This window comes from Capra hircus, chromosome 9 (assembly GCF_001704415.2).
Source record: "Capra hircus breed San Clemente chromosome 9, ASM170441v1, whole genome shotgun sequence".
Classification (NCBI taxonomy): Eukaryota; Metazoa; Chordata; class Mammalia; order Artiodactyla; family Bovidae; genus Capra; species Capra hircus.
In genome coordinates this window covers 19,962,540-19,986,209 of record NC_030816.1, presented here as the reverse complement: position 1 = coordinate 19,986,209, position 23,670 = coordinate 19,962,540, and the positions used below count along the sequence as shown (strand labels likewise).

The 23,670-nt window shown below is 40.9% G+C and overlaps 1 protein-coding gene across 1 annotated transcript in view; it reads left to right on the top strand.

The window, feature by feature from the left end:
- Positions 1-23,670, top strand: part of SLC35F1 (solute carrier family 35 member F1) — a 407,298-nt gene that overhangs the window by 241,319 nt on the left and 142,309 nt on the right. Inside the window, exon 2 of the mRNA XM_018053020.1 lies at positions 7,924-8,099. Within this exon, the coding sequence (XP_017908509.1) occupies positions 7,924-8,099 (176 nt within the window). The remainder of the gene's footprint in view (positions 1-7,923; positions 8,100-23,670) is intronic.

The window sequence follows — 23,670 nt, the reverse complement described above, 5'->3', positions numbered from 1 at the left end:
GAAAACAGAAATCTTGTCAAAGAACATAGTAGAACACATTCTTCCCGAGGTCAAATGGTATTGTGTTTCATCAAGGCAGTGTAAGTGTTCTTATGTTTCTATATCTGGATTCATATGCTGACTCAGATCTTACATGATTTGCCTGGGAATAGTTAACAGAATGATGATGTCTCTACATAAAGATTGATGTGCTCGCATTCAGGATGATGACATAATTGTTTCATTCTCATGCCGAAGAATTACAAAGCAATATTTTTATGTAACTCTGTGTTGAAATTTTTCATACCTTTTTAAAGGAATGTATTCTTTAATGTATTCTTCTAAGGGAAGAAAATGAGATTCAACTTATGTTTTATTTTAAATCTTATTATTTTGAATATCGACTTTGTAAAACACAGGTTTATTCACAAGATTCTAATGTCTATTTCTTTAACAGAACAGAGTGCTGTTGGTAATGGTTTATGTCAGTCTTTATGAATACAAGCTCTATTATAACAGGTATTCAGCTTCCAACAGCACTATTTTTCCTGAGACTCATGCATTTTTCATTGTCTAGTCATTCTGAATTTAAAGTGGATAGGATGTCCTTATAAATGTATAAACAAAGAAGAGAAAATGTGTATCATAGTCTCTTCTCCATTTCTGCTGCTAAAATTATAGGAACTCTATATTCTATGTTAGAATGCATCTGGTGTGCTATTCTATAAACTACATGAATAACCAACAACTCCCAGTGCAAAATTCCACCCCGCACCATATTTAGCATTATTTTTGCAAGATAGCACCTTACCAGGCTTGTGCAGAAAAGAGTTTATTAATCTCACTGTCTAACTGGCAGATGGAATACAGTAAGAACGAGGTGTTTTTGTCTTTTGGAGCTAATAGTTTTTCAAGATAAGATAAGCAGCCATCTTTCAACTCTTCTGATCTTTTCATTTACAGATATTTGTTCACTTGTGAATTTGTTCATTCATTCTTCTGTATTTATTGAGTATCTATCTCCTTCCTGGGGCTTCCCTAGACGTCTCAGTGGTAAAGAATCCGCTTGCCAAAGCAGGAGATGCGGGTTCGATCCCTGGGTCAGGAAGATCCCCTGGAGAAGGAAGTGGCAACCCACTCCAGTACTTGTACCTGGAAAACCCCATGCACAGAGGAGCCTGGTGGGCTACAGTCCATGGGATCACAAAAGAGCTAGACACAACTGGGTGACTAAACAATATCTCCTTCCCTTTCAGCAGTCCTCAAGGCAACCAGGAATACAGAAATGATTAGAATGCAGTCCCTGTTTTTCAGGAGCTCATGAGTTATACAGAATGGGAAGCACAAGTCGAGATAGGAATATGTAGATGAGGACACTTAACTCAGCCTTAGTGAACAAGGGGCGGCCAAGGGGAGGCTTTCTGGAGAAGATGGTGCCTTAAGATTATGAGGAGTTAGGTGAAGGGACCACAGATCTCCTCTGGTGGTTAGTACAGGGAGAAAATTGTTAGGAGGGATAAGGTGACAGTAAATGAAGTGAAAAGATCCTAAATCACAGAAAGTGGTAAGAAGACACTCTGAGAAACAGATACCCAGAGGTATTCATTCTGTGCTAAAAAAGAACAGAAGAGAATTTCATGAGAGGAAGACGATAGGGGCAGTGGAGGGGGTGGGCATTGGAATTCGCAGAGCGTCAGCATCTAGGTTTACTTGTATCCTTATTTATTTGCCTATTTATTTTGCTTTGGTGTCTCTAGTAACTTAGTATGGATTTGCAGACTGCAATAGTGACAGTATCGAGCTCCCTTCACCAATCCTCAAGGGATTGGTGAACTAATCCAATAAAAGGTCCCTTCCTTTCCTTCTTGTTTTACAAGTCATGTTGATTAGCATGATGGATAAAACCATAATTTGTGTTTTTATCAAATCATACCTGCAGCACCTGAACAGCATGGCCACTAGTTAAAAGGAGAAATTGAATACAGTAGATTTGCTTTTTTGTTTGGCTGAGGAAACAAGAATAGGCTTGTGTTGACCTCTGCTGAAAGGCACACATTACAGGTGTTTTGGTGGAAGAGCTTTCATCACTCAGTTGGGCTGACTTATTTTATCTTCACCTTCCCCAGAATATTTCTGGAAGCCAGCCACTCAGGTTTAGCACTGTGCTCTGTGCAAAGAGTATTTTGGGGGCAGCATGATGGTGGTGTAGCATAGTTGTTAGAAGTTGACATTTGGAATCATACAACTTAGTTTCCATCCAAACTCTGCCCCCTGCTAGCTCTGTGACCTTGGGCTGGCTGCTTACCTCTGTATGCATCAGTTTACTTATCTATAAAATGGAACCATGACAATATCCGCCTTATAAGGTTCTTGTGAGGATTAAATAAAATAGTATGTATAAATGCCAAGCCTAGGACTTAGCATGTAGTAAGGACTTATTAAATATGAATTGTTATTTCTATTTCATCTATTTTATAGTAAGTTACTTGGGGACTAAGCTCCAAAATCTTGGTTTAGTAGTTCCCCAGTGACAAGGACTGTGTCTTATTCATCTTTGCATATATAGAGCATGGCATGTGAAGGCTGTTTTATAGTGTATTGGCGCATACACATTAGAAGGTCTAAAATCTTATTCTCTGATGTAATTAATCTGTCTTTTTTATGGCCTGATTTGTTCAAGATATTGCCAAGGTTTCAAACACCATGGTTGTAACTTAAGCAGGTGTAGGAATGCCCATGTCCTAGCAGTAGTTGTTGACCTTCTTTCCAAGGAGACACACTCCATACCCAGCATCCTCTAGCAGACATACACAGCACCAGTACCCACTCCCTGGTGTAGGAGTTGTAGCTCTCCCCTACAGCTCATATTAACATGTAAGTTATTATGCAAATAAGAATGACCCAGTGAGGAGGATAATCATGAATCCACTCTAAATTATTTTTTAATAATTTTAAACATTACTATTTTAACTGTTTGTTATTTTATGTTATGTGGTGACTAGATCAAACTTCTGCAAATAATTCTTTGAATTCTTCAAAATTCTTCAAAGTTAGCACCTTTGTTTCTCATCACTTCCTGTCCAGTTAGTACCACTAACTCTGTGTGTGTGTGTGTGTATGTGTGTGTGTGTATATGTGTGTCAATTCACTTCAGTCGTGTCTGACCCTTTGCAACCCTATGGACTGTAGCCCTCCAGGCTCCTCTGTCTATGGGATTCTCCAGGCAAGAATACTGGAGTGGGTTGCCATGCCCTCCTCCAGGGGATCTTCCTGACCCAGCGATCGAACCTGTGTTTCTTACGTCTCCTGCATTGGCAGGCAGGTCTTTACCAGTAGTGCTTCTGTGAAGGTTTCCGTTCCCTTCTTTTCCATGATACCCCTGTGGCTCTGGTATTCTTCTCTCAAAAGTGGTTTACAAAGGCTGATGGTGACTTTCAAATCATCTCCTATCAGTCCTCATTCATCCTGCCCTTTAAGCAACATTCAACAGCACATCTGTTTCTTCCACAAAAACCTCTATTCCCTTGGTTTCTTTGACACCAAGAACTATCATGGTCTTCCCTTTAGACTTCTAACTGCTTATTTTTTAATTTATTTTTAACTAGGGGACAATTGCCGTACAATATTGTATTGGTTTCTGCCATATATCAACATGAATCAGCCATCAGTCAATCAGTCAGTTCAGTCGCTCAGTCATGTCCGACTCTTTGCGACCCCATGAATCGCAGCACGCCAGGCCTCCCGGTCCATCATCAACTCCTGGAGTTCACTCAGACTCACGTCCATCGAGTCAGTGATGCCATCCAGCCATCTCATCCTCTGTCATCCCCTTCTCCTTCTGCCCCCAATCCCTCCCAGCATCAGAGTCTTTTCCAATGAGTCAGCTCTTCACATGAGGTGGTCAAAGTGCTGGAGTTTCAGCTTTAGCATCATTCCTTCCAAAGAAATCCCAGGGCTGGTCTCCTTCAGAATGGACTGGTTGGATCTCCTTGCAGTCCAGGGGACTCTCAAGAGTCTTCTCCAACACCACAGTTCAAAAGCATCAATTCTTTGGTGCTCAGCTTTCTTCACAGTCCAACTCTCACATCCATACATGACTACTGGAAAAACCATAGCCTTGACTAGACGGACCTTTGTTGACAAAGTAATATCTCTGCTTTTCAATATGCTATCTAAGTTGGTCATAACTTTTCTTCCAAGGAGTAAGCGTCTTTTAATTTCGTGGCTGCAGTCACCATCTGCAGTGATTTTGGAGCCAAAAAAAAAAACAGTCTGACACTGTTTCCACTGTTTCCCCATCTATTTGCCATGAAGCGATGGGCCCAGATGCCATGATCTTCATTTTCTGAATATTGAGCTTTAAGCCAACTTTTTCACTCTCCACTTTCACTTTCATCAAGAGGCTTTTTAGTTCCTCTTCACTTTCTGCCATAAAGGTGTTGTCATCTGCGTATCTGAGGTTATTGATATTTCTCCCGGCAATCTTGATTCCAGCTTGTGCTTCTTCCAGCCCAGAATCAGCCATAGGTATACATAATCCCCTCTGTCTGAACCTCCTTCCCACCCCCCACCCCATCCCACCTTCTGACTCCAATGATATGCTTCTAGTTTCTCCCCTAAACCCAATCTGGGGATTCTCCAAGGATTTTCCTAGGTCTTCCTATTTTCTCTCCTTCCTTCCATGGGAATAGCATCCATTTCTAGTGCTTTAGCCACCACGTTTATCTGTATAACTTCCATATGTTTCTCCTGGTTGACCTCCCTATTCAGCTCTGATCCAAGAATTCTGATACTCCTGGATCATTTGGAAGTTCATCTGGCAGTTCAAATTCAATATATCAAAAAATGTTTATTATCTTTACACTAAAGACAATTCCTTATCATGATTTTTTTGCAAATCATTTTTTAAAAATTCATTTATTTGCCTGTAGCAGATCTTAGCTGTGGCATGAGGGATCTTCTGTCTTCACTGTGGCATGTAGGATCTTTAGCCGTGGCATATGGAATCTTTAGCTGTGGCATGTGGGATCTAGTTCCCTGACCAAGAATCTAACTCAGACCCCCTGCATTGGGAGAGTGGAGTCTTAGCCGCTGGACCATCAAGGAAGTCCTGAAACTCCTATCATGATTTTTGTTAATGGATATCACACTTCTTAGGCTGGCTTAAAAACTCTTGAGTTGATTCTGGTACTTCTCTTTACTTCTGCCTTTAAAAAAAAATCATCCTTTCATTTCAACAAAACCATTCGGTGTTGCCTAGTTGTACTTACTGTCTTTGAAGTGTTCATTTTCTATTTCCTTTGAATGGCGTCGCCCAGACAGAGTGAAGAGCATTGTACCAACTTCCCAGTAAAAACAGTCATTATAGAACAATGATACAGAAGTAAAGGAGATACATCCCAGGGAAAGAGAGGGCAGAGAATGCTTCTTAAAGGGGATAACATAACATGTGGGCCAGATCTTGAAAGATGAGTGAGAGTCAGACTGACAAGTTGGGATGAACACTCTGGAAATAATAACACGTGAGAAGACATGCTGGCGAAGAAGACCATGGCTCATTGTTGAAGTGCGAGTAGCTCTGCAGGGCTGGAGCTCTGGCTCTGTGGGGAGATAAAACGGGAGAAGCAGGAGGCGGGGCCCCAAGGTGGTGGGAGCAGAGGGCAGAGGGGGCATCGAAGGCCTTGTTTCAGTAGCTGCAGCTGCTGCTCAACAAACCACCCAAAACTTCATGCTCTGAAAGCACCACCACTGATTATTTCTCACAGTTCTCCAGTTGGCCAGCAGTCTCTGGGGGAGGTTGATCTCTGTTCCACATGATGCAGGTTGGCACCACTCCACTGGGGCCAGAGGATCCACAATCCTCATGCATGTGTCTGGCTCTTCAGCTGCGACGGCAGGGGTTGGCTGGGTCTCTCTTTTCCTTTTCTCACAGCCTCTCAGTATTCAGTGCTCTAACTCGGGGTTCTGTACATGGAAGTTGTATCCTAGGAGGGCAGAAAATGGAAGCCACAGTGCTTCTTAAGACTTAGGCCCAGAAGTCACTTGACATCTCTCCCTCTACTTTCTGTTGGTCAAAGTAAGTCACAAGACAAGCTCAGCTTCCTGAAAAGGAAAATAGAACCCACCTCCCCTTGGGAGAAACAGCTTGAGTGTAGACAGATGTGAGGCAGTGTTGGCAGCCATCTTTTTAGACAGTGTAACATACTTTATAGATCACTGCGTGCTATAGGATGCCATCTATGGGGTATCATCTGTACGGGAGGATTTTAAACTGAAGACTGACATTTTAAACTTATCTGTCTAAAAATATCTCTGACTCCTTTATAAAGATTGAATTGAGGAGTCAGGGCCGGGACTTGGAGACAGAGCAGTCTACCAATCTATCACGGCAGCTTCTACCAATAGATTTCAAGCTGACCCGTGGAGAGTCTTTTTCATGAGCCCACATGCCTTGCCACACTGTTTCCTCCTCATGGAAGCAAATGGAATGAGTGATGGATCTGCCATTTTTTAAAAGGATACCACCAAGGCATCTACCCAGCTGAGGCCCAGAGTCTATATACCAGGTCAGGAAACTCTGGCCCATGTGTCACATCTGCTCACCGCCTGTTTTGGTAAATAAAGTTTTATTGGAACACAAAAAAGGTATCTACCCAGGACCCTGTGCAGGGGACTCCCTTCCAGAAAGATGGCTTCATATACACCATGGGGAAGGAAGTACGTAATGCTGCAGATGCTCTGCCTAATGCTTCTTTGTTTAGAAATATGACTCTTTGCTTATTTGATGTTGCTTTTTCTCTAAATAAATAAACCTGGAAAGTCAGATGAGACTCTTGGCGAGAGCAGAGGTCTGCTTTGCTGAAGCCAGGGGTTCGTCTTGTGTCAGAGGATACAGGTGTATGTGACCACAGAGCCCACATGAGCATTTTATTTGTGCGCAAAGTGAACTCTTTGACTCTTGCTGGTAATCTCAACTACAGAAGTCTTTACGGTCAGTGCCTGTAAAAATGCCATGGAGAATATTTATAAAATTTGAAATCTCTTAGCACACCACCTCAGTTACTAAATTTCCTCTATGAATAAGAGTTGTAATATATTAGCAACTGTGACTTGAGCAGAGGAGAGCAGAGGCTAGTGCTTATTAGTGTTCATTAGACCAAACTGAGATTCAAAATCTGGGAATGGAGAGGAGATACTCCTAGATTTTCAGGGGTTTGTATAGCCCTTTCTTCTAAGTGTTCCTGGAGCCAAGATTTCAGTCTGTGAAAGAGAAGAGTCTCCCCTTTTTGATATGAGAATCTTAGGACAAGGTTGGAATATGGTCCCTTCTGGTCAATATCTGGGTTCTCTCTCAGGTTTCTGAACAATTTGTTCATGCCATGGTGGCAACAGGAAAATGTTAATTTCCCCTAGAGCTCTAGGGGATGTGGGAAGAAGCCAGGAACACATGGAGAGATTTGGTCTCAATTCTCAACTTTGTCACTAATTATGTGACTGTAAGCAAATTCCTTAACCCTTCTAAACTTTGGTTTCTTCCTCTGCATGCCTGCTAAGTCACTCTAGACGTGTCTCACTCTTTGCGACCCAATGGACTGTAGCCCACCAGGCTCTTGTGTCCATGGGATTCTTAGGGTAAGAATACTGGAGTGGGTTTCCACGTGCCCTTCCACAGGATCTTCCCAACCCAGGGATCCAACCAGGGTCTCGTATGTCTCCTGCATTGGCTGGCAGGTTCTTCACCTCTAGTACCACCTGGAAGCCCCCTTCCTTTGCACAACCCCAGTAATAACTGCACCTTCCCGGTAGGATTGCTGTGATGAATGAAAAGAATCACTGTTTATTGCATGTAGCCTAGTGAGTGGCGTGAGTACTCAGTAAATTTTCTATGTGATTGTTCTATTGGACTTTCTGCTGATCTTTACTATGTTTCTCTTTATTTCTCAGGGAGATGTTAATCTCTGTGGCTCTAGGCCAGGTGTTATCCCTCCTTATTTGTGGAATTAGCTTGACCAGCAAGTACCTGTCAGAAGATTTCCATGCCAATACACCAGTCTTCCAGAGTTTCCTCAATTACATTCTTCTCTTCTTGGTCTATACCACCACACTAGCTGTCAGACAAGGTAAGCATGCCAAACTTGTTTCTCTTTTACCAGTATCTTCAAGAGTGATGAACTATGACCAGATTAACTTTTTTCACTTACAGCATCATAAGACAATTCAAAACTCCAAACCTCACTGTTCTGTGATAATATAGCAAACAAAATGAATGAATAAATTACAAAGAAGCATGAATTATGTGAACTCAACGGGAAGTAAGAAATGCATGTGTAGGCTGAAAAGTACAGTTGCTTACTACTTTAATTCCTGTTAGCATTTCTTGTACCCCTCAGTGAATCTAAATAGACAGCTTCCCTGGAACCTGAAACAGTCCTGATGAAGCTGTCCCTAATACCTGCTAGCCCTGAGAAATCCAAGGGGATTGCAGACAAATATATGTCTTTGGGAAAGGAAGATAAAAATAGTAAACACAAACAACTCTAGTAATAATAACAAAGGGGAAAAGAAAGAAAAAACAGCTACCATAGTCATGTGAGATGTTCTATCTAAACTTAAAATAGCTAAGGCAATGGAACAAATCCTTCAAGACTTGATGCAGGAAAAACTTATTAAAGGGCAGTTGCAGTTGAAATCCTTGTGGTATATCTCTGGAGGGTATATTTCAGAGACACATGATTATACCATTGAATCTGGTATAAACACTCTTATCTATGGCCCAGAAATAGCCAATAATGTTACTATTATTAGCTGTAGCTATTGACTATAAAATATGCTTTGAAAAGTAACCATAATAAGTTTGAAGATAATTATATACCTTAATAATGAATAAAGACACATGAATAGCTATATACAGTAATCCTAAAAGTCATACTTTTTTGAAACTTTGCCACAAATCATATCTCAGCATTGTATTTTTGCATTTCCTTATTTGGATTGTCATCCAGAATAATATTGCTTATTTATAATGATTTGGCCAGGACTAGATTTCATCTTAAAAGAAGAATACAAATGAACAAGTTAGGACTGACTTCCAGTTTAACTTGGGATTGTCTAAGGTATTGGAGAAGCTAAGTTCATTTACTTCTCAAAAATTGGTGTTATTGGTGTTTTGTTTTTTAAAATTCAACATGGGTAAACATAATTAAAGAATAAAAACTTCAGGCTATGAAAGTTAAGACTTCAGCTACATTTCCTCAGTATGATTTGGAAGCCAATGATTTTGAGCTCTACAAGTGCATTATGTAAACAGTTGCTTCAATCCAGGAAAGGACTCCAGAAAATGAGAAAGTGGAGGAGGTGTATAATTAGAAATTTACTTCTGAGAGACTGTCAATACGAAGAAAGTATTATTTGATCATATCAAGAAGAGAGAGCTATGCAGTTCAACTTAAAAATAATTTAATGAAAACTTGAATGATAATTTAGAATTATTAAAGGATAGAATTACTTTAGCCCAGTACAAAGATTATAATTAAAAATAGTAAGATCAAAGAACAAATTTGCAACATTCTGATATAACAACAACAACAAAATCTCATGGAAGTGGTAAATTCATGTTTTCTGGAGATTTTTAGAACCAGTCTGCCAGCAGTCCCCAACCTTTTGGCACCAGGGACTAACGGTTTCATGGAAGACAATTTTTCCATGGACCAGAGTGGGGGAATAGTTTGGGGATGATTCAGGTGCATTACATTTATTGTGCACTCTATTTCTGTTGTTACATCAACTCCACCTCAGACTGTCAGGCATTGGATCCCAGAGACTGGGGATCCCTTGCTCTAGACTATAAGATGAGGAACTGCAATTAGTTTTCAGGTTCTTGTCACTCTTGCTTTCCAGGAGCCCAGAGATTTAACAAAAACTCTCATCAGGGAAAAAAATAAAAGTAAGTCATTCTAAGAAACAGAATAATTTCACAGTTACAGGTAGAGACAGAAAAACTTAAAAAAAAAATTAACTGTAGAAAAAGGCCCAAAGTTAATACATTTTATTGAGACTTTATAATGTGCCAGGAGAAAAAAATGGCAACCCACTCCAGTGTTCTTGCTTGGAGAATCCCAGGGATGGAGAAGCCTGGTGGGCTGCCGTCTCTGGGGTCGCACAGAGTCGGACACAACTGAAGCGATTTAGCAGCAGCAGCAGTAGCAGCCACTATGTATGTGAATTACCTCTTTTATTCCTTCAAACCAAGGAAATAGGAGTTATTATCCGAAAGTTTATCAGTGAGAAATCAGAGGCTGCCCTGGCATCAGGAACCTGGTGTAGGCTACAGAATTAGGAAGAGTAGGGTCCCCCTGAGGCCAGGCTGGGTACCTTCATGGCCCACCCTGCCCACCCATGTGGAGTCCAGGGGAGGAAGGAAGAGGGGAGGGAGACATGTTTGAGCAAAAGGAGCGTTTTTCCCCTTGAACTTCAAAACCCTGGATAAGAAACCAGCCCTGGGTGAGAGGTCCAGTGACGCACAGCAGTGAGGTCAAGAGGATATGGCTGTACGTGGTGCCGAGAGTGGATGGGCATGGGGGCAGGGCAGAGGGATGACTGGAAAGAGGCCAGGGGCTAGAAGCAGCAAGGAATTCAGAGGCTCTCTGGAAGAAAAAGACTGAAAAGGACCTGAGAACTTTCTGTCATTATGGCTGATGATGGAGAGAATCAATTTCTAAAATGCCCTATCCAGAGATATCTGCCATGGCCTCAGATTATCACTAAACTTGCTGGCATGTCTTCATTTGGATGTTTACTCAGAATGTTTGTTTGTTTTAAGCTTCATCTTTAGAAGTTTTAATAGACTGGCATTAAGCTAACATCTGGAAATCAACATAGTAATTACATTAATTTCATATAGGCTGATTCAGTGCTATGTTCTAGCAACATAATAAACTCTTTCATTATGCACCTCAAGATGTGAGAGGGGATGAACAGAGCAAAGAGGAGAGGGTGGAAAGGGTGGTGTGTGTGAGGGAACCACTGTCTTGGCCACGTTTCCTCCTCCATTCCCGGTGCTCCCTGACTAATCTCCTGGGAGGGCTGCAGGTTAGGGTTGAACAAGATACAGCCTTCTCAATTCTTCCAGCACAGACGTCACTGATCCTACAGGGCCACTCTATTCATTTGATACCACCTTAGGCCACATAACAGCAAGAGGTTAGACTCAAGAACTAACAATCTTTCTTTATCACTTTAATCATAAAATGTATGATTGTCACATGTAAACACAATGTGATAAATGCAAGAAGCCTTTCAAGAGCATTAAGGGCCATGTCATTACAAAATCTTATAGAAATTTGACTTCTAAGTTAAAGTGAATTCTTTTCATCAAATTTGCACTGAACCTATGATCAAAGACTCTGAAGCAACAGACTGTAGTATAAGTTTCAGTGTAACTCCAGTTCAAGCTAGAGCTTTGAATTTGCCCCTGGTTATTAATTGATTCCTACAAAATTTGTAGAAAACCGAAAATTGATTCCTATAAAGACCATCCTCCTAAAATTGTGTATTGTAGAACAGGTTTTAAAGCTAGCCCTTCTTTTATTGGCGCTAGGTTGTTGTTTTTTTTTTTTATTCCAGATGGTTCTAAAATTTTTAAACATCTTGCTGTTTATCATGAAGAGCCTCATTAATACAGCACTGTAGAAAAAATGTACTTCAAAAAACTAGTTTTAATAAGATGGTATCAAATTTGAGAATTTAGATAAAATTTAGATAACTGTCACTTAGTTAGCTGTAACCACTTGAGGGAAGCTACTCAGACAATTAAAATGTACCCGTTGATTGAAGTAATGCCTGAAATCCAAACACAGGCTATATGGGCAAGGTGGGGCTTTAGGAACTGTAAAGGGAAGTGTATTCTTCCTCTTGTCTTTCTCCTTTACTCTCACACTATAGTTCTTCTGACACCAGATGTGTGGGGCTTTCCCACACCCTGCAGTTGTGTGGCACCAGCTGAGTGTCTTACAGCATAACTCAGTTTTGACAGTTCTGTCGCGAGATGGATGGATGTTACTACTGGTGCTTCTGCCCTACCTGCTATAGGTCAGAAGTTGCCACCAACCCTCCTTGGATTTAGTTAATTTACTAGAGTGTCTCACAGGACTCAGGAAAACAGCTTACTCAATGTTTACTAGTTTATTACAAAAGGATATGATGTATTTTTGGATGGAAGAAGTGAGTGGGGCAAGGTATGTGGAAGGGGGCGTGTCTTCTAGCACAGCTGTCTCCGAACCTCCACGTCACATGTTCACCAACCCCAGCATTCTCCAAACTGTGTGCTTTTGGAATTTTTATGGAAGCTTCACTAGGTAGACATGATCATTAACCTCGTTTCCAGCCCCTCTCTTCTTTCTGGAAAATGGGAAGGCAGGGCTGAAGAGTCCAGTTTTCTCATCATAGCTTGGTATTTCTGGTGACTTAGCCCCATCCAGGAGCCCACCAAGAGTCAGCTCATTAGAACAAAAAAATTCCCATCTCCCTGGAAATTGTAACTCTGTGTTAGGAGCAAGGGTCAAAGACCAAATAGAACAAAATGTGTTCCTAGTGCTCTTGCATGTGTGCTTAATTGCTCAGTAGTGTCCAACTCTTTGCAACCCCATGGACTGCAGTCCGCCAGGCTCCTCTATCCATTAGGATTCTCCAGGCAAGAATACTGGAGTGGGTTACCATGCCCTCCTCCAGGGGATCTCCCCAACCCAGGGATCAAACCCAAGTCTCTCTAAATGCAGGTGGATTCTTTACCAGCTGAGCCGCCAGGGAAGCCCAAGAATACTGGAGTAGGTAGCTTATCCCTTCTCCAGGAGATCTTCCCAACCCAGGAATCAAACCAGGGTTACCTGCGTTGCAGAGGATTTGTTACCAACTGAGCCACCAGGGAAGGCCGCTAGTGCTTTTATCACTTAGGAAATTGCAAGGGTTTGAGGAGCTCTATGCCAAGAACCAGGGGCAGAGAACTATGTGTATATTATCTCATAGGTAAATGACTAAGAAATTGTAGTGCTGCCAAAACTTATGGATTTGAAGCCTCTTCCTCAAGTATCCTTTTTTCTTAAAATTCCATGTAATACTAGCTGAAATCAGGAAACAGAAAAACACAAAGAGTTGGATACAACTGAGTGACCTTGTGACCCCATGGACTGAGGCACGCCAGGCCTCTGTCCATCACCAACTCCCGGAGTTTACTCAAACCCATGTCCATTGAGTCAGCGATGCCATCCAACCATCTCATCCTCTGTTGTCCCTTTCTCCTCACACACATATATATATCCATTCATTTTCAGATTATTTTCCCATATAGGTTATCACAGAATATTGAGTAGAGTCTCCTGTGCTATACAGTAGGTCCTTGTTGATTATCTATTTTATATATAGTGGTATGTATTTGTTGATCCCAGCCTTCTAGTTTATCCTTGCCCCCATGTTTCCATTTTGGTAACCATAAATTTGTTTTCAGAGTTTGTGAGTCTGTTTCTGTTCTGTGAATAAGTTCATTGTATTGTTTTTCGGGGTTTTTTTTTTTTTAGATTCTACATATAAGTGATATCATATGATATTTGTCTTTGTCTGACTTACTTAACTTAGTATGATAATCTCTAGATTCATCCATGTTGCTGTAAATGACATTATTCTTTCTTATGACTAATCGTCCTTTGTATATATACACCATATCTTCTCTATCCATTCCTCTGTTGATGGCCATTTTCATTGCTTCCAGGTCCTGGCCATTGTAAATAGTGCCACAGCAAACATTGGGGTGCATGTATCTTTTCAAATTATGGTTTTCTCTAGATATATGCCTAGGAGTGGGATTGCTGGATCATATGATAGGTCTATTTTTGTATTTTAAGGAACCTACATACTGTTCTCCATAGTAGCTGTATCAATTTACATTCCCACCAACAGTGTAAGAAAGTTCCCTTTTTTCCACATCCTCTCTAGCATTTATTGTTTGTAGACTTTTTGATTATGGCCATTCTGACCAGTGTGAGGTGATATTAAACATGACACTAAGCATTAAACATGTTAAGCATCTTTTCATGTGCTTCTTGGCCATCTGTATATAGAAGCCTGAGTTCTGCTCATATGTAGCTTGTTCAGTTTCCGCTTCTGTGGGTAACTTTGACTAAATCACGGAGGAGAAGGGATTCTTAGAGAGTTGGATAAGGAAGGACTTGGCAAATGTACATACTGAATTATAACTCCCTTGTGAGTTCTGACGGAAATATTACTGTCACTTACCTAAGTCTAGTGAGGTAATACTCACTGGAGCCTCTTAAATCACCTTCCTTGTGGGAAACTACTTGGCAAACCTCCATTTCTCTTCATTGGCAGGTTGTATTTATGTTTACATGTTGGAGAGTCTTAGCCCTCATAGTGTAGAAAGGCTGTACTTCAGTGACTTTCGAAATGAACCTTAGTGGATACTCCCTGGGAATTTTACTTATGTTGATAGGGAAGGGAGAAGGGAAGGTGGGGCAGGGGATACGGGTGGGGCTTCTCTGCAAAAGAAGCCCCTGGGAAATAGTGAAGATCACAGGAGAAAATAAAAATCCAGCTTTAGCAAAATGGCTCCTCAGTATGTGAAACAGCGGGAACTCTCATATACTGCTGCTGGAAATGCAAAGTGATATGGACAGTTTGGAAAATGGCTTGATGCTTTCTTATAAAGTTAAATACCCACTTACCATATGACCCATCACTCATGTTCTTCCAAGAGAACTGAAAACATAATATCCACAGATATTATGTGCAAATGTCCGCTGCAGTTATTATTCATAAGCTAAAACTGTAAACAACCCAAGGGCTCATCAGCTCGTGAAAGGATAAAAACTGTGGTAAATTCCCACAGCAGAGTATAACTCTGCCATAGAAGGACAATGTTATTGATACATGCAATGATGTGTATTAATCTCAAAAGTATTATGTTACGAGCAAGAAGGCAGACATGGGACCATATGCATTGTATAACTGCAGGATGCATAGTAATGCAAAGCTCTGGAAAAGGCAAAGGTATAAGGTCGGGAAATAGATCAATGATTGCTGGAGTGAGGAACCAGGGGGTGGGGATGATTGACTGCAAAGGGATACAAGGGAACTTTGGAGGTAATGGAAATGTTCTATATGTCTTGATTGCTTAGAGATTACTTGACTATATATGTTTGTCAGAGCTCTTCAAATTATACACCAAAAGGAGTGAATTTTATCACATATAAATTATACTTTAATATACCTGACCAAAGTGGGGGAAAAAAGGAGAAAGAATTGACCGCCTACTCTCACCCCATGGCTGCCGTGATGAAATTGCACATCACTGGGCTCGAGTTCCCACTGGGTAGCTTTTCCCTCACTTATGGATATTAGGAAAGGCCATTAAAATGTCCTCCTTCATTGTGGCATGCTTTTAGACTGCAAGAATGAGTAGTTTCCCCCCTACTCCAGAAAATGTACCTACTCTAAAGAACTTGCTAGTGGGACACGAATTATTATTTATCAAGCTCACAATCCATTAACTAGTGTAAAAGTACATATATTTCATACATACGCAGTGCTTACAGGGGCAGTCTGCACTGAATCAAGTCTCCCACAGTCTTCATCAAACTTACAGTACCTAAGAGTGCATGTCCTATTTGTGTGAAAGTGGCTGACTCTCAAATAAAGTGATATGTTAGCCAGAACTTTCAATATGACTTAGCACGATCAGTGACTTCTAGATGGAAGGAAAATGACATGCATATGCAAGGCCCTCCCTCATTCCTCATGCCAAACACTTCATTAACAGATACCCTTCTGCTTCTTCGCTTCCAAACAGTGTATGAGTTGGGAGCGAGGGATTGTCTCCCTGTTTTATTCAGAGTCTGTGTTGACTGTTAATTCTGGAAATCTTTAAGCGTTCATCTCTCCATGCTGCGAGCTGGCACAGAGCGATACTCATTCCTGGCACGAAGCTCCAGCATTCTTGTGGGAGACTGAAGGGTGGTTACAAGATGATAACTATATTGCCTCAAGGAGATAAGTCCCCTTCTGCCAAAATAGTGCTTTGTATGTAATTAGTGTAAAAATTCAGAGGAATAGAGTTTATCCTTACAATCATCTTTCTCATTAAAAAAGAATCATAATGGAAGAACAAAGCAGTCCCTGCAGTGAATTGAATTGCTTTCCCAAAGTTTTCATTAAATCAAAGACTCAGCGGTTAGCCATCTTGCAGACACTATTGCAGTCGGCTGCAGGAAATTTGCAGGGGGTAGAAAATAAAACAATGAACAGGACTTTCCTTTTTTCTTTCCCAGGAGTAGAATTGCCTTTTGATTATCTTTAGATCAGAGTTCCCTGTCCGTGCATTTTTCGAGTGTCTGATTTCATTGGTTTCCACTTCTCAGTTTTTGAGAACCAGGAAGAAGAATATGTAACTCACCAAATTTATATGTGATTCTTGCAAATGGTGGGTTCTAACTACAAGTTGGAGTGACTCGGCCCCTTCAGTGACCTATAAGAGGAAAAACATAAAGAAAATGACTTCTAAATAAGAGAAAAAAATGATCAGAGTTTATATTTTCGCCAATTTTTTTTTACTGTTGGACACTTCCTTGTATGAAAGAGCATGAATATTACATTCTTTTACCTTTAATTGCCTAATTAGTCATGTCTAAGAAAAAGTCTCCCCTTAAGAATCATATTCAGAAATTATTACTTAAGTTCACTAAATCTAACTTCAGGCAATTATGATCTAGACTTTTTCTGTTTCTCAGTTCAATCAAAATTCAAGAATCATTGAGTCATCCTGGTTTAACTTGCCTGTATTGTATTTCTTCCTTTCATAAGTTGGGATAATAATAGTAGCTGCTTTCAGTTTCCGTGTGGACCAAATGAGGTCATATATGTGGGAAATTTCTAGCACAGTGTCAGACATAGAGAAAGCATTCAACGAATATAATCTGCCATCACTGGTATTAGATTTGCTTAATAAATGACTAATTTCCTCCCCAGAAAGTTGGATTTTACACATGTACCCCTTAATTTGAATCTGTTCTATCATGAGGACCCTGAAATTCATCAATCATATCCCCACCACTTACGTTATGCTTAACTTGTCACTGGATGTCAGAGCAGGCACTGGTATGATTCATAGAGGGATCCAAAAAGAAAGACATTTTAGATACTTTCTTACCCCAGAATGGTGTCCATTTTGAGTGAAGGAATTCATTGATATAATTATTACACTGGGGCAGGACTTATTCTAAAATGCCTGAGCCCAAGTCCTCCTCCCCCAGCATGTAGAGCAGGGCTCCTACCGCTTGAGGAAGACACATTGAGAGAGACCATGGACACCCAGAGTCTGCTTAGAAGGAGCCAGAGCCCCCGCTTCACTCTGAGGCATAACTGCAATCAAATGGTCCAAACTATGAGAGATTGGAAGGAGTGGGAGGGTTGCCAAAGGAAAGAGCTGAAAAGACAATTCCCTTGGCAGATGCTTGCCCCAGAAATGAGTGCATATTTTATTCTAGAGCTTTGAATATGCCTGTGAAATCTCAGGATAGAATCACTTCCCACCTTTTCTCTTCCAGTGGTTTTCCTGTGTGTTTCCTATCTCTTCTCCTGTTTCCTCTTTTCACCCAGCACTTTCCTTCTCGCACAGTCAAAAACGATAGACAAATTGGAGGCAATGGGGAGGAGAATATTATTATCCTCCTCCCCATTCATTGGACTGAGGCAGGACTGTCATTGCAAATTCAGACCCTACAGAGAAGATCCAGATTATGTTTATGCCACGTCTGCGTATAACCAACCACTCCAAGTACCTATCCTTTGTTCAAGAAAAGGCTCAGAGCACAAGGACACCAATCAAGATCAAGTATGTTGTAAACCAAGCTTGACTACATTTTTTCCAATGTTTTTTCTTCCATAACACACATAGAATGCATCTGTGAACTGCAGCTAGTTGAATGCACGTACAGAAAGCAAAGCAAAAAGCAGCTGAGAAAATTACATTCCCATTTGGGCTGTTTGACCAAGGCACATACTGGCTAGTGAAGTTGAGGAAATAACAGTGGGGTTTGGCCAAAACCAGGAGAAGATGGCATTTCTATCCCTGATAATTTCCATCAAGGAATCACTTCTTAGAGCAAAGGCCGTACATGCTTCAGCAGACCCTATCATTACAACAGTAGGCATTCCCAGGGAGTGAGTTGGGTCACTCTTTTATAGTAAAAATGCCAAAGCTCTGTGAGTTATGTGGACTAATCAGTGAGCAATACAACCCTTTTAAGGGCATTTCAAGGGAAACCGTAGTGAGAAATCTGTAAGCAGAGATCTAGTCTTACTAATGAAGTACTGCAGGGAAAAGAATTTTCCTCATATGTGCTCACTAAAAGGAACGTCTCTCCCAGTTTTTTGACAGGGTAAGAATATTATTTCTAAGTTGAAAAATAAAATCAGGGTGGAGATCGGAAAAAATAAAAGTAATACAAGATGAAAAAGAATTGCAAAATACCCAGAGAGCACAAAGCAATTGAGGGCTACACAGCCAGAGAAGTGGCCGCCAGTGTGTCGTTTTTCAGCTCAGAAGCGGGGAGGCTATCACGGACCCTGGAGCCATTGCTCGGGCATCTTTCAGCAGGAAGAACGCACAGCAGACAAACTCAATGGACGACTGGGGGCCCTCACCAAATTCAAAGCAGCAGGTTCTATGCCTACAAGCAATTTCAGCTTTGGGCTTAGTGAATGTCATTTACTGAGGTCGCAGTTTCCAGCTGTGCTGTGTTCAACTCACACCATTTTAGCACAGCTTTAAGCAAACTATTGATTTTAAACTTTTGTCAGGCTAAAAGAAACTAAGTTAGATCATTCAGGAGCAAGCAAAGAACTCGACTTCTAAAAATAAAGTTAAGGAACTTGGTAACTTCTTTTTCACAGAGGATGTGTAGGCAGAGCTTATATAAGTGGCATAAATACAGAAGCCTCAGTACTGTTCAAAACTGAGTTATTTACTATATGGAAACCTAATAGGTCTCAATCCCTGATTTCTCTTGTTTTGGCATCAGATACATTAACTGATTTAGATTCCTGACGGGGAAGTCAGTGATAGTAGTTCCTATACTCAGTACCTCTTAACTGAGGGAATGAACAGGGTGTACAAGCCAAGGAGGTGGACTTTCCCCAGCCTACAGAGGTTTATAGTTTTAGTTCTGCCCATGATTACTTTATACAAAAACTTTTAGAACACTCTGACCTGACTACATCTATTCAACTATCATGTGAGAGTTGGACCATAAAGAAGGCTGAGTGCTGAAGAATTGATGCTTTTGAATTGTGATGCTGGAGAAGACTCCAGGGAGTTCCTTGGACAGCAATGAGATCAAACTGGTCAATCCTATAGGAAATCAACCCTGAATATTCATGGGAAGGACCAATGCTGAAGCTGAAACTCCAGTACTTTGGCCACCTGATGCAAAGAGCCGACTCATTGGAAAAGACCCTGATGCTGGGAAAGATTGAAGGCAAAAGGAGAAGGGGGCAACAGAGAATGAGATGGTTGGCTGGCATCATTGACTCAGTGGACATGAGTTTGAGCAAACTCTGGGAGATAGTGAAGGACAAGGAAGCCTGGCGTGCTGTAGTTCATGGGGTCGCAGAGTCAGAAACCATTGAACAACTGAACAACAACAATATCTAAATTTATCTTACATTACTGAGTCACTTAATTCCTCTTTCATGTATTAATTCCTTGCTTAATTTCATTCATTAAGTCTGCAATACCTCTTTTTTTTTTTTTTGCCTGCATATGTGTGCAGCATGTGAGAGCTTAGTTCCCTGACCAGGAATCAAACCTGTGTCCCCTGCTTTGGAAGCATGGAGTTTTAACCACTGGACCTCCAGCGAAGTCCCAGCAAACACTTTGTGAGGGCCTCTTTCTGTTAGGTGCTGTACTACCAGGTGTGAAGTATACCTGAGTGAAGAGGATCTCTCTTCTCACACCCCCATCTGAGCTCACAGACCAGAGGAGGAGAGTAAAGAGTCTCTTTCATTGCAAAGGTACAGACCCGGGGGCCTCCCTTCCCCTTATCTCCACCAAATCTCCATTGCAAAAGAATTCACTTCTCTACCATCCATCTTATCACTCCATCCAGCCACCCTTTCGCAATTACTCACAGCAGAAGAATTCAGTACAAGCAGTTAGAATCAGTCCGTTGCTGTGTCATGGTCTTCCCTTGCCCTCTCCTTGATCATGCACTCCCCTTGCTCTAGGACCCCGACTTTACATCAAAAAGAGCCACTGCTGTTCCCGGGTCCCTGCACTTCCCTCCCCTCTCCCCGCCACCACCACTCTGCCTCCTGGGAGGACACAGCACAGACCTCATCCACTTTATTTAGACTTGGCTATGGAAACCTCCTGGCTGCTAGGCTTCTATAAGCTAGAGCACTTGGTATTTTCATCATTATTAGTGACTCCCAAGGCCCTCAAAGGTCTCTTCTCCTCGTACAGGCAGTTTATCACAGATTTACATCTCTTTTCCTGACTTAAGTGACCCCTCTGTGGGGTGGCAATTAGTCCTTTACTTTCCTGGCTTTATCCTTTTAAGAGGCCTTTACCTTTCTGGTTCTATGGAATGTACCTTTAGCACGACTGGTATATGAATTTAAGCTGCTTCCAAGTTTCTCACAACCCCCATAAAATAGAAATCACAATAATTTAATGTTATAAAATTAAGTGTAATAAGACAATGTAAGATATCAGCGTTCACAGGTTTATCCCAATACCTAACTGAGGAAAAAAGCTGCCAGCCACTCACTGGGATCTTTAGTGTTTGTGGAGGAGTGGGAGGGAGGACATAACATCAACCTCTTGCTTTCAACCAACTAGCTCATCTCATTTTCTTAGTGTGTGGTGTGCTCCGTTCAACACATATTCACCACATCACTTTCAGATTGTTAGGTTACGACTTGGTAGTATTCTAGAGAGTTATAATGTGTACAATTTCCTGTAGTTCCAATTCATTTCCAGAAAGATATATATATATCCAACTAAACACAACAATGATTATGATTCCTTTGAAGAAATCATTATTGCATCCTCTTAATCTTGTGCCCAAATCCCTGATTTAAATCTATTTATTCATGGCTTCATGTGAAAACCAGAAAAGAATATTCCCCCTTAGCAAGCATCTCCAACCACAAGTATCCTATGTGTATCTATGCAGCTCCCAAGGTGAAAGCTTAAACACACCCAACAACCAACTTAGAGAAGTCCTGTCATCTCTGGGGTTGAAGTTTCATTTGATGGTAGAATATATTGACTGGTACAAGTTGTCTTCAGTTAAATTTCACAAATATTTCTTGAACTTCCTGGGTACCAGACACCAGGCGAGACTCCTTCAGATGCCACTTACCCCTTCTCAGCTGGACCTCTGCCACGACCCCTGAACAGCTCTCTGCCTATCTCTGCCACCTCTTCATCACTGTCGTGGTGGTGGTGGTTTAGTTGCTAAGTCACATCCAATTCTTGCAACCCCATGGACTGCAGCCTGCCAGGCTCCTCTGTCCATGGGATTCTCCAGGCAAGAATACTGGAGTGGATTGCCATTTCCTTCTCCAGCGGATCTTCCCAACCCAGGAATCGAACCCAGGTCTCCTGCATTGCAGGCAGACTGAGCTGTGCATCCCTCCCTTAAAATTTTATTTGTGCTAAATTAAAGTGCAGCAGTCAACCAGGCTTAGGATAATCATGTAAACCCTTGTTTTTTTGTGTGATTTTAAAAATTGAAATCAGAAGTTTTAAAACAACTGGGGGAAGAACTGGTTAATAGAACGTGATTATTTTCTATATCCATTGAAATCAGCATTTTTTCTTCCATCTTCATTTTATGAACCAAAATACAGTCTTTTAATAAGAATTCAAAGAGACTAAAAATCAAGATACTACAGTGTTGCAATTTCTGCTTTCTAATTAGCCCATCTCCTTGAGGAAAGGAGGCCAGAGATATAACTAATGCTTTTGTTCACTGAATAGGGTGCCTTCTAAAGTGCAAGCCACGTTGCCTTGGACTTTAGAGTGGGAGATGCTGATCCTCATATAAAAAAAAATAAAATAAACTCAATATTTTAGGTACTAGCTTCAAAAGAAATAACTGGTTCCTACTGTGCTCCACACGCAGCATTATCACTTATAACTCAAAGAATTCCCTGGTGGTCCAGTGGTTAGGACTTGGCTCTTTCACTGCTGTGAATAAAAGTATGAAGTGATAAAGATCCCTCCACAATCTGTTCTTGGTATAAGAGGAAGTCCCAGTGGACTACTTGCCTTCTGTCTTTAACTCAGTTTCTTGTTTTCATCTCCTCTTGAATTATTGCAAAGAAAGGAGAACGAACAGGCCCTGTGATACCTGCTTCTGGAAGAATGCCACCACCACATTGGAGTACTAATATAGAAATTTATGTCATCCATAAACCTTTCATAGTAATGTAATTAGTAGGGCTATTAATACTACTCAAGCCTAGCTTTCTTTATAGCTGTAAACACAGCTTGTGATCACATAAATGACATCAGTAATAAGCCTTTAGGGTATCATGTAAACTGAGTCATTTTAGCTGTGATTTAATGAGAAGTGAAAAGAATGAAAGTGTTAGTCGCTTGGTCATGTCCGACTTTTTGTGACCCTGTGGACCATAGCCAGCCAGACTCCTCTGTCCATGGAATTTTCCAGGCAAGGATACTGGACTGGGTAGCCATTCCCTGCTCCAGGGGATCTTCCTGACCCAGGGATTGAACCCAGGCCTTCCGCATTGAGGGCAAATTCTTTACCCTCTGAGCCACCAGGAAGCCCTTAATCAAAATCTCCATTGAAAAAACAAAAGATTATTTTTGCTTCGAAAGCAAAGTATGAGGGATATAACCCATGAGGATTTTCTAACATTTGGATATTGGATTCCAGAGGAGGTTTACTGGTGTTAATATGTCTGGGAAGAATGGATCAGAGAAATACAGATATTTTAGCCAATATTAATGCAGGAATATGCCCATCACCAAATAGAAGCTGTCTGTTTGTATAGCTCAGTGTCATTTACATATGGTTCTCTTAACTCTCGTGGCATTTTAATTAATGTTTAAGCCAAAAAAATGAAGTGAGTTTATATATATGTTTCTTATCTCTTCTGTAAAAAATAATGAATGTGGCATGAAAGTAGGTTCCAGGAATCCCAAATTAGTATAAATTAGCAGAATGGTTTGGTTACCTGCTGTGGGATTCAGGACAGTCAAATCACATTCGAGGATGGTCTCTACTAGGGTTATGTTCCTTCCTTAAGCAGGTCAACTTAATCTCTCTGTGACTTAGATTTCATCCCTGAAAAAAAATGGGGATGATGATAAAATAAAAATTGTTTATTAATATATATTGATCATTTTATATACTCCAAGGTTCATTAAAATGTTAATCTAGCTGATATTTAAGAGACAGTATTCAATTGAATGTGACTTTTTTAGGGTTGACCTTTTTATTTGCTCCTGGCTCTGAATAAAACTACTATATTCCAAGATGAGTAAGATTTTTCTGAAGCAATAAGTAAAATGCCAGTTCATCCAATGTGGATAATCATTGATAGAGAATAGCACACTTCAGTGAAGGAGAAAAAAAAAATAGTGCACAGTGAGTT